Genomic DNA, 12,998 nt, shown 5'->3' with positions numbered 1-12,998 from the left:
ATACATAATTGAGTAATTAACAAACATGCATGACAAAAATAATTCCCAACTTAGTTGTGTGGACTGCGTAACACATTTCAAAATATGTCATTCCGTCACTATTTATTAACAGAATATTATAAAATGGCGCTCTGTTGCGCACAATAAATTTCACATGAATAAGGGTTTTCTAAAAGTTTGGAATGAAACATTAAAAAATGAATAATACATAATTGAGTAATTAACAAACATGCATGACAAAAATAATTCCCAACTTAGTTGTGTGGACTGCGTAACATACTTCAAAATATGTCATTCCGTCAGTATTTATTAACAGAATATAATGAAATGGCGCACTGTTGCGCACAATAAATTTTCATGCATAAGGGTTTTAGAAAGTTCCGGTATAAAACTGTAACGACCCTTTCTCGCAGTCGTTGCCTATTTGTTGAGGTATGCTCAGTCTCACCAAAGTCGTCACAATAAATTTATAGATTGTGACCAAAATATTCAAAGCGCTGTGATTTTATTTCAATTTCTTTATTTACTTAATACTTTATTCAGAGTTCATAAATTTTAAATATTTATTTAGTATAGTAAAACAAATTAACTTTGTTCCACAGAAAAAAAAATAAAATAAATATATATGTATATATATACAAAATTTAAATATGTAGTTTTTTTTTTTTAAAAGGATAAAAATTTAATAATTAAATAAAGGTATTCTTGGAGAAGTGTCAGTCCTTGAATATCTTTGATAGATCTTCCTTCTTCAAGCCCCTGATTTTGTATTCTTCTGACCTTATTGTTGGTGTGAGACCTCCGGTCGTATTCAAGTACAATTATGCCTTCGTTTGGAGATTTTCGTTATAGTCAGTCTCCTTTGTGTATTACAGAGAATTACTTTGGACACAGTCGACGTGATACCACCTGTCGTGTCTTAATAATTATCTAGTAATTATTCCTTCCGAAAGATATTTTTTTTTTGTTATATAAAATATCCTTATAATTATATAAATTTTTGCAATTATTTTGGACACAGTCGACGTTAAACCACCTGTCGTGTCTTAATAATTATTATACCTTGATTTTGATATTTTTTTCATATAAAATATCCTTATATATTTTGATGTTAGCAATTATTTTGGACACAGTCGACGTTAAACCACCTGTCGTGTCTTAATAATTATTATGTTTTGATTTTGATATTTTTTTCATATAAAATATCCTTATGTATTTTAATTTTATTAACTATTTTGGACCCAGTCGACGTTAAACCACCTGTCGTGTCCTAATAATTATTATATTTTGATTTTGATATTTTTTTCATATAAAATATCCTTATGTATTTTAATTTTATTAACTATTTTTGGACCCAGTCGACGTTAAACCACCTGTCGTGTCCTAATAGTTATTATACCTTGATTCGATATTTTTTTATATAAAATATCCTTATGTATTTTAATTTTATTAACTATTTTGGACCCAGTCGACGTTAAACCACCTGTCGTGTCCTAATAGTTATTATGCCTTTGTGCCTCTAGAGCTTAGTTGACTTGTTCTTCCTAGGTGTATGTGCCTTTGAAGTAATATTTCAAGTACCCTTCATATGAAAAGTGTGCGTCTTATATACCTGAACAGCCGAGCTTTTTATGTAGCGTTTCATTTTTGTTTACTGCTGGTTTGCTGATCTTTGTTTATTTTTCCGTTGTTAGTTTTGCTATCTCATCTGGCATACAGTACTCATTTTGGGTTTCTATTTTCCTTTGCGCTCTCTTCTCGTCATCTTTGAATAATTATTACGGCGAAAACTTTTGACAACTCTTGCTTGTTCTTCCTGTATCTTGTTTTGATTCTTTACTTCACGTGTAGTAGTCTAATTTCCAACAATTAAATAAGTGTATATAAAATAAATTTCGTAAGTATTTTATATCTTTTATTCATAATATTTATTATTCTGATAATATTACATTATTTTCAGGTTACAATAATTCAATATAAAGTTTCCAGTTTTCTTCATATTTTGTGCACATGCACATACGGGGTGGATTTCTTTTGTTTGTTTTCTTCTTTGGTAAGTTAGTGCATTTAGTGAAATTTATTAAATTCAAAAATTTTTTTTTAATACTTTCAGGTCTCTAGGTGGAAGCATGTAGGAGGAAAATTCAATAAAGAAATTTCCATCCTTACATTTCCCGCTTTCTTCGGGAAAAACAAAAAAAAAAAATATTATTGTTTTATGGAACAATATGTACGGCTGCTTCGCCACGTTTACTAATCCTCACCAGATATATCACGTTGTTCACGGTGCGCCGAAATGTACTACGTTTATTGCGTTTCTGTTGGGATTTTACCTCACGTATCTGAGTTTCCAGTTCAGCCGGCCATGTGGTGCATTTAATTTTTGACAATTTATCGCCTGCGTTTGTTATGTTCGGTGGTAATGTTGACGATGTATTCATCATTGCTTCCATTTGCTGCCAATTACAGTCCAGTTCGATGATGTCTTCAATTATATCATGGCATGGTGTTTTTATGGGTTCCCAGAGAAGCGATGGTTTAACGTTTTCTTGCTGTATTGTACTGTTGGAACGTTCGACATTGTTTTCTTGGACATCTTCTAATTGAACTTGCGGGCCTGTCTTTGATCGCCAACCGCTGGCTTTGGGGAGTGTTACACGATCTGTTGGCGTGATTTTTGGTATGACTTTAGTGCTTTCTTTAATACCTTTATTAACTTGTGTTTTTTTCTTTTTAGGTTGCCTTTTGATATCTTTGGACTTCCTCATTACTTTGTGTATTTCGCTCTTGATTTTTAATTTGGATTCGACCACTGGTACATATTTCGTGCGTGGCCTCTGTTCTTGTAGTTGTTCCAACCGTTGTCGAAATTTGATAATGGATGTTTTGAATTTTTTGTCTTGCTGACTCATCTTGACGGTATTTGCTAATCTTTGTAAATGACTGCATTATCTGAGTAAGTTTCTTTTTATACTTTAAGGGATATCGGTATCGTTTTGTTTTACCGTAAATTTTAAACTTTAACTTATTCCGTTAATAAAGTTATCCTTTTAGGTGTTGATAGGTTTTACGATGTACCCTACAGTCGGTATTTTGAACATTGACATGTATATGTTAGTATTTATTTCGAAACTTTTTTTTGGTTTCCATAATATATTTTTAAATCTGAAATGTGGGCTGTTATTATTTTGTTTGTTCTGACTGCTTTCAGGCTAACTATAACTGGAGATATGAATGTTTTTACTTGGTAAGGGCCTTCAAATTTCGGAGCTAATTTTGCTGAAAAATCAGTTGCCGCTTTAGACAGTGGATGTTGTTTGACTAGTACCAACTGATCGATCTTAGGCTTCCACCTCCTTCGTTTTTCGTTATAGTATTTAGCTTGGGTAGTGGCTGCTGCCTGTAAATTTTGTCGAACTTTGTGAAAAATCTCTTGGAGTTTATCTGCCCTCCTTAAAGGTGTTGTAGCTACAGTACCAGTACCTATTGTGCATTCGTCAAAAAGTGTAGCTGGTAATCTTGGCTCCCGTCCTTGTACTAAATATGCTGGGCTGTATTTGGTTGAATCTGACACTGACGTGTTGAAAGCCAAGGTTACTTCCGGCAACATTTCGTCCCAACGTCTGTGTTCTCCTTGTGTCATCTGGGCTATCATCGTTTTAATGGTCCGATTGGCACGTTCCGTGGGGTTTTCTTGAGGAGTATATGGTGCTGTAAGTTGATGTCGAATACCCATTTTGGATAGCCATTCCTTAAACAGGTTGCTGGTGAATTGAGGACCATTATCGGTGATAATATGTTTCGGAGCTCCAAATCTACATAATATCCTTTCTCTGATAGCTTTTATGGTATTCTCGCTGGTAGCTCTTCGCATGGGGATCAGTTCCACCCATTTAGAAAATTTATCCAATATAACGAGTAGCATTGTGTTACTACTTCTTGACCGTGGTAATGGACCTACAAAGTCAGCGGTGATGGTGGTGAAAGGTTCTTCGGCTATTGTGGTAAGCATCATTCCAGCTGGTTTATTCATCATAGGTTTATATTTTTGACATAAATCACATCGTTTAACGTAATTAGCGATGTCCTTGGCCATCCCAGGCCAGTAATAACGATTCTGCACTCGTTTAACAGTTTTCCTTATGCCAAAATGTCCAGCATGTGCTTCATTATGGTTTTCTTCTATTACGCGTTGACGTTGTTCTTCGGGAACACATAATCTCCACTTGCTTTCAGTTTGTTCAGTCTGAGTTATTGGAAGATATTTGTACAACTGTTGATTACAAATGGTAAAGTCTGGATTTTCACTTGGTCTCTCACGAGTGTTTTGAAATTTTCTTCGATACCACTTTTTCGGTTTGTTGTTTTCTGGAGTGGTTATTATTTGATTGATATCTCCTACGGGTTGTCTTGACAGAGTGTCTGCCACTACGTTGTGTTTGCCGCGTCGATATTGTATGTCAAACTGAAATTGTTGAAGTTCCAGTGCCCAACGTGCAATGCGACCAGTGGGATTCTCGATGGAGTTGAGCCATTTCAGGGCCAGATGGTCCGTGATTATTGTAAAATGATAGCCCTCCAGGTATGGCTTCATTTTTCGGATTGCCCACACTATGGCTAAGCACTCCTTCTCCGTTGCTGAGTAGTTGATTTCAGGTGTGGTAAGATGCCGACTAGCATAGGCTATAACCTTTTCTATACCCTCGAAATTCTGTGTAAGGACGGCCCCTATTCCGATATTGCTGGCATCTGTTTGCAGATAGAAGCGTTGATTAAAATCAGGGCATGCAAGCACAGGTGCTTCTGTGAGACGTTTTTTAATTTCGAGAAAGGCTTCTTGCTGTTTGTTATCCCATTTCCAATGTTTCCCCTTCTTCAACATCGTAGTCAGTGGATGAGTAATTTTTGCAAAATCTGGTACAAATCGGCGATACCAGGACGCGATTCCCAGGAATTGTCTTATTTGTCTGATGTTGGCAGGAGGTTGTAAGTCGCGTATAGCTGCAACTTTGTCTGGGTCCGTATGAATTCCTTGTGAACTAACTAAGTGCCCCAGATATTTAGTTTCTGTTCGGAAAAATTCGCTTTTATCCACGTTTATCCGAAGGTTGGCTGCTTTCAAGCGACTCAGTACTTCTTTTAAATTTTCTAGATGGTGCTCGAATGATGTACCAGTTACAATGATGTCATCTAAGTATGCAAAAGCGTATGGTTCCAGATCTGCTCCTATCACTTGATCGAGCGCTCGTTGAAACGTCGCTGGTGCTGAATGGAGACCAAAAGGTAACACTCGCCATTGGAACAAACCTCTTCCGGGCACTGTAAACGCCGTGTATTGTTTGCTATTTTCATCCATTGGGATCTGCCAATAACCGTCTTTGAGATCTATACTGCTAATATACTTAGCATTACGCAATCGGTCAAGAATGTGATGGATTCGGGGCAATGGGTATGCATCAGGTATAGAGTGGGAATTCAGCTGCCGGTAGTCTACGCAAAATCTCCACTCGCCATTCTTTTTACGGACTAACACGATTGGTGCACTGTATGGACTTCGAGATGGTTCGATGCATCCTTTACCTAGCAGTTCATTTACCTTGTTGTCAATGATTCCTTGCATGGCCGGGTTTTTTGGAAAATAGCGTTGTTTAATGGGCCGGTCATCTTTCATTATGATTTTATGAGTGGTAATATTGGAAGTTCCCTTGAGTTTTCCAAACGCGATCAGTTCCTGGTTTATATATTCTTGCGCTATTGTCAATTCCTCTTGTTTGGTTAAGAAAATATTTGTAGGTATCTTACAACATGTCGTTTTCTTGGTTTCTTTTAGTCGGACATTGATTCCACCGATTGTTATTGTAGCTCTCATTGCTTTGAAGAAATCCAAACCAAGTATAAGAGGATCGACACTTTCAGGTAAAATGAGAAGATCACCTTGAACCGTCTGTTGGCCTAATTTGATATTGGCTGTAATTCCTTCATCAATATGTTTCGAGCTGCCGTCCGCCATACGTATTCGTGTTAATGGAAGATCCCTTCGAAATCCTGTGTTTAAAATTCGTGCCAAGGACTCACTGATGAAACTCCTAGAGGCTCCGGTATCCAACGTTGCTTCCACTGTTTTCCCATTAAGTTGGACTTTGGCCACAATACGAGCCTCGTTAACTTGAATCTCTTCTAGAATTTCGCAGGGTCGTGGTTTTGTGTGAACGTCCTTCCTGCTACCGAACGTTCCCCTTCGCCGTTTCCCGAATCTCGTCTACAACAATCAATAGTTCGGACATTTTTATTTCCACAGATCCAACAGAACCAAACCTGTTGATTTCTACATCCTCTTGCGATGTGCCCTTGTTTACCACATCGTCTGCAGGCCTTAGATACATCTGAAATCCTTTGTTCAGAGGTTTGTACTATGTGATTTCTTTCGTCTCTCGTTCGTTGAGGTGCGGTTTTGTCTTGCTCTATCCGAATGGCTTCATATTCGCCTGCCATTAAGATCAATTCCCCTAACGTTTTGAAGTCATGTCGACGAATGTATAATTGATAATCAGGATGTGCGTTCCGATATATTCTTTCGAGTTGTGCAGTTGATGTCATATCCGCGTGTCGCATCAATGTTTGAAGAGCTCCGACATAGACTTTGAAAGTTTCTCGGGGTTTCTGTCTGCGTGCTCGGATTTCATCTTCCAGTTTTTCAAAGTATCGGGTTGGCAGGAAAAATAAGAAAAAATCAGTTTTGAATGCTGTCCACGACTTCCAATGCTGGTTATTATTCCTGTACCAAGCAAGTGCCTCGTCTTTGAGTAATTCAGGCATCGTACGGGGAAGCAGATGTACATTTATGTCATAAGTCTCCGCTAGTTCTTCAACTCGTTCGATAAATGCTAATGGATCTTTACCTCCATCATATTTAACTGACCACTTCCGTACGTGTTCGATGGTTTGTAGGTATGAGTGTGAAGGGGGAAATATAGGACTCATTTCATTGCCTGGGATTTGAAGGGTTGGTGTGGACCGGCTGTGTCGGAGGGCCAGTTCTTTCAATCTCTGTGTGATGTTTGAATCTAGATTATCGTCATCAATGAAGTTAGTAATCCTTTTTCGTAAGTCTTCCACAGACCCATTGGCTTCAAGCCCAAATTCTGTAGCGTAAGATATCAATTCTTCTTTCCTGGCGTTATATACCCAAGATTTGCTTAGATTCCCACTCTTTCGAGATTCCTGTTCGACCACGTCTAATTTTCCTTTTACTACGGTTGACATTTTACTTGAATTTGTTTACTGAACTTTGAATATTTTGGTCCCTGCTCGGGCGCCAACTGTAACGACCCTTTCTCGCAGTCGTTGCCTATTTGTTGAGGTATGCTCAGTCTCACCAAAGTCGTCACAATAAATTTATAGATTGTGACCAAAATATTCAAAGCGCTGTGATTTTATTTCAATTTCTTTATTTACTTAATACTTTATTCAGAGTTCATAAATTTTAAATATTTATTTAGTATAGTAAAACAAATTAACTTTGTTCCACAGAAAAAAAAATAAAATAAATATATATGTATATATATACAAAATTTAAATATGTAGTTTTTTTTTTCAAAAGGATAAAAATTTAATAATAAAATAAAGATATTCTTGGAGAAGTGTCAGTCCTTGAATATCTTTGATAGATCTTCCTTCTTCAAGCCCCTGATTTTGTATTCCTCTGACCTTATTGTTGGTGTGAGACCTCCGGTCGTATTCAAGTACAATTATGCCTTCGTTTGGAGATTTTCGTTATAGTCAGTCTCCTTTGTGTATTACAGAGAATTACTTTGGACACAGTCGACGTGATACCACCTGTCGTGTCTTAATAATTATCTAGTAATTATTCCTTCCGAAAGATATTTTTTTTTTGTTATATAAAATATCCTTATAATTATATAAATTTTTGCAATTATTTTGGACACAGTCGACGTTAAACCACCTGTCGTGTCTTAATAATTATTATACCTTGATTTTGATATTTTTTTCATATAAAATATCCTTATATATTTTGATGTTAGCAATTATTTTGGACACAGTCGACGTTAAACCACCTGTCGTGTCTTAATAATTATTATGTTTTGATTTTGATATTTTTTTCATATAAAATATCCTTATGTATTTTAATTTTATTAACTATTTTGGACCCAGTCGACGTTAAACCACCTGTCGTGTCCTAATAATTATTATATTTTGATTTTGATATTTTTTTCATATAAAATATCCTTATGTATTTTAATTTTATTAACTATTTTTGGACCCAGTCGACGTTAAACCACCTGTCGTGTCCTAATAGTTATTATACCTTGATTCGATATTTTTTTATATAAAATATCCTTATGTATTTTAATTTTATTAACTATTTTGGACCCAGTCGACGTTAAACCACCTGTCGTGTCCTAATAGTTATTATGCCTTTGTGCCTCTAGAGCTTAGTTGACTTGTTCTTCCTAGGTGTATGTGCCTTTGAAGTAATATTTCAAGTACCCTTCATATGAAAAGTGTGCGTCTTATATACCTGAACAGCCGAGCTTTTTATGTAGCGTTTCATTTTTGTTTACTGCTGGTTTGCTGATCTTTGTTTATTTTTCCGTTGTTAGTTTTGCTATCTCATCTGGCATACAGTACTCATTTTGGGTTTCTATTTTCCTTTGCGCTCTCTTCTCGTCATCTTTGAATAATTATTACGGCGAAAACTTTTGACAACTCTTGCTTGTTCTTCCTGTATCTTGTTTTGATTCTTTACTTCACGTGTAGTAGTCTAATTTCCAACAATTAAATAAGTGTATATAAAATAAATTTCGTAAGTATTTTATATCTTTTATTCATACTATTTATTATTCTGATAATATTACATTATTTTCAGGTTACAATAATTCAATATAAAGTTTCCAGTTTTCTTCATATTTTGTGCACATGCACATACGGGGTGGATTTCTTTTGTTTGTTTTCTTCTTTGGTAAGTTAGTGCATTTAGTGAAATTTATTAAATTCAAAAATTTTTTTTAATACTTTCAGGTCTCTAGGTGGAAGCATGTAGGAGGAAAATTCAATAAAGAAATTTCCATCCTTACAAAACATTAAAAAACGAATAATACATAATTGAGTTATTAACAAACATGCATGACAAAAATAATTCTCAACTTAGTTGTGTGGACTGCGTTACAGAATTCAAAATATGTCATTCCGTCACTATTTATTGATAGAATATAATGAAATGGCGCACTGTTGCGCACAATAAATTTCACATGAATAAGGGTTTTGAAAGTTCCGGTATAAAACATTAAAAAATGAATAATACATAATTGAGTTATTAACAAACATGCATGACAAAAATAATTCCCAACTTAGTTGTGTGGACTGCGTAACACATTTCAAGATATGTCATTCCGTCACTATTTATTGACTGAATATAATAAAATGGCGCATTGTTGCGCACAATAAATTTCACATGTATAAGGGTTTTAAGAAGTTTCGGTATAAAACATTAAAAAATGAATAATACATAATTGAGTTAATAACAAACATGCATGACAAAAATAGTTCTGAATTTAGTTGTGTGGACTGCGTAACACAATTCAAAATATGTCATTCCCTCACTATTTATTGACAGAATATAATGAAATGGCGCACTGTTGCGCACAATAAATTTCACCTGTATAAGGATTTAAAAAGTTCCGTATAAAACATTAAAAAATGAATAATACATAATTGAGTTATTAAAAAATATGCATGACAAAAATAATTCCCAACTTTGTTGTGTGGACTGCGTAACACATTTCAAAATATGTCATTCCTTCACTATTTATTGACAGAATATAATGTATAATATAGAATATAATATATAATATAACTGTTGCGCACAATAAATTTCACATGTATAAGGGTTTTAAAAAGTTCCGGTATAAAACATTAAAAAATGAATAATACATAATTGAGTTATTAACAAACATGCATGACAAGAACAATTCTCAATTTAGTTGTGTGGACTGCGTAACACATTTCAAAACATGTCATTCCTTCACTATTTATTGACAGAATATAATGTGTAATATAGAATATAATATATAATATAACTGTTGCGCACAATAAATTTCACATTTATAAGGGTTTTAAAAAGGTTTGGTATAAAACATTAAAAAATGAATAATACATAATTGAGTTATTAACAAACATGCATTACAAAAATAATTCCCAACTTTGTTGTGTGGACTGCGTAACACTTTTCAAAATATGTCATTCCTTCACTATTTATTAACAGAATATAATGAAATGGCGCACTGTTGCGCACAATAAATTTCACATGTATAAGGGTTCTAAAAAGTTGCGTTATAAAACATTAACAAATGAATAATACATAATTAACAAACATGCATGACAAAAATAAATCCCAACTTTGTTGTGTGGACTGCGTAACACATTTCAAAATATGTCATTCCGTCACTATTTATTGACAGAATATAATGAAATGTCGAATATAATATATAATATAACCGTTGCGCACAAAAATTTCACATGTATAAGGGTTTTAAAAAGTTCCGGTATAAAACATTAAAAAATGAATAATACATAATTGAGTTATTAACAAACATGCATGACAAAAATAATTCTCAACTTAGTTGTGTGGACCGCGTAACACATTTCAAAATATGTCATTCCTTCACTATTTATTAACAGAATATAATGAAATGGCGCACTGTTGCGCACAATAAATTTCACATGTATAAGGGTTTTAAAAAGTTCCGGTATAAAACATTACCAAATGAATAATACATAATTGAGTTATTAACAAACATGCATGACAAAAATAATTCCCAACTTTGTTGTGTGAACTGCGTTACACATTTCAAAATATGTCATTCCGTCACTATTTATTAACAGAATATAATGAAATGGCGCACTGTTGCGCACAATAAATTTCACATGTATAACGGTTTTAAAAAGTTCCGGTATAAAACATTAAAAAATGAATAATACATAATTGAGTTATTAACAAACATGCATGACAAAAATAATTCTCAATTTAGTTGTGTGGACTGCGTAACACATTTCAAAATATATAATTCCGTCACTATTTATTAACAGAATATAATGAAATGGCGCACTCTTGCGCACAATAAATTTTCATGTATAAGCGTTTTAAAAAGTTCCGGTATAAAACATTAAAAAATGAATAATACATAATTGAGTTATTAACAAACATGCATGACAAAAATAATTCTCAATTTAGTTGTGTGGACTGCGTAACACTTTTCAAAATATGTCATTCTGTCACTATTTATTAACAGAATATAATGAAATGGCGCACTGTTGCGCACAATAAATTTCACATGTATAAGGGTTTTAAAAAGTTCCGGTATAAAACATTAACAAATGAATAATACATAATTGAGTTATTAACAAACATGCATGACAAAATTAATTCCCAACTTAGTTGTGTGGACCGCGTAACACATTTCGAAATATGTCATTCCTTCACTATTTATTGACGGAATATAATGTATAATATAGAATATAATATATAATATAACTGTTGCGCACAATAAATTTCACATGTATAAGGGTTTTAAAAAGTTCCGGTATAAAACATTAAAAAATGAATAATACATAATTCAGTTATTAACAAACATGCATGACAAAAATTATTCCCAACTTTGTTGTGTGGACCGCGTAACACATTTCAAAATATGTCATTCCGTCACTATTTATTAACAGAATATAATGAAATGGCGCACTGTTGCGCACAATAAATTTCACATGTATAAGGGTTTTAAAAAGCTCCGGTATAAAACATTAAAAAATGAATAATACATAATTGAGTTATTAACAAACATGCTTGACAAAAATAATTCTCAACTTTGTTGTGTGGACCGCGTAACACATTTTAAAATATGTCATTCCGTCACTATTTAATAACAGAATATAATGAAATGGCGCACTGTTGCGCACAATAAATTTCACATGTATAAGGGTTTTAAAAAGTTCCGGTATAAAACATTAAAAAATGAATAATACATAATTGAGTTATTAACAAACATGCATGACAAAAATAATTCACAACTTAGTTGTGTGGACTGCGTAACACATTTCAAAACATGTCATTCCTTCACTATTTATTGACAGAATATAATGTATAATATAGAATATAATATACAATTTAACTGTTGCGCACAATAAATTTCACATGTATAAGGGTTTTAAAAAGTTCCGGTATAAAACATTAAAAAATGAATAATACATAATTGAGTTATTAACAAACATGCATGACAAGAACAATTCTCAATTTAGTTGTGTGGACTGCGTAACACATTTCAAAACATGTCATTCCTTCACTATTTATTGACAGAATATAATGTGTAATATAGAATATAATATATAATATAACTGTTGCGCACAATAAATTTCACATGTATAAGGGTTTTAAAAAGGTTTGGTATAAAACATTAAAAAATGAATAATACATAATTGAGTTATTAACAAACATGCATTACAAAAATAATTCCCAACTTTGTTGTGTGGACTGCGTAACACTTTTCAAAATATGTCATTCCTTCACTATTTATTAACAGAATATAATGAAATGGCGCACTGTTGCGCACAATAAATTTCACATGTATAAGGGTTTTAAAAAGTTGCGTTATAAAACATTAACAAATGAATAATACATAATTAACAAACATGCATGACAAAAATAATTCCCAACTTTGTTGTGTGGACTGCGTAACACATTTCAAAATATGTCATTCCGTCACTATTTATTAACAGAATATAATGAACTGGCGCACTGTTGCGCACAATAAATTTCACATGTATAACGATCTTAAAAAGTTCCGGTATAAAACATTAAAAAATGAATAATACATAATTGAGTTATTAACAAACATGCATGACAAAAATAATTCTCAACTTAGTTGTGTGGACCGCGTAACACATTTCAAAATATGTCATTCCGTCACTATTTATTGACAGAATATAAT

The 12,998-nt window shown here is 33.4% G+C and overlaps 1 protein-coding gene across 1 annotated transcript in view; it reads left to right on the top strand.

The window, feature by feature from the left end:
- Nucleotides 1–2,121, top strand: part of LOC119677222 — a 13,423-nt gene extending 11,302 nt beyond the window's left edge. Inside the window, exon 4 of the mRNA XM_038088493.1 lies at nt 2,114–2,121. Within this exon, the coding sequence (XP_037944421.1) occupies nt 2,114–2,121 (8 nt within the window). The remainder of the gene's footprint in view (nt 1–2,113) is intronic.
- Nucleotides 2,122–12,998: the final 10,877 nt, after the last annotated feature.

The sequence above is a fragment of the Teleopsis dalmanni genome, chromosome 2 (assembly GCF_002237135.1).
Source record: "Teleopsis dalmanni isolate 2A chromosome 2, ASM223713v2, whole genome shotgun sequence".
NCBI classification, from domain to species: Eukaryota; Metazoa; Arthropoda; class Insecta; order Diptera; family Diopsidae; genus Teleopsis; species Teleopsis dalmanni.
This window is presented reverse-complemented; position numbering and strand designations above follow the sequence as displayed.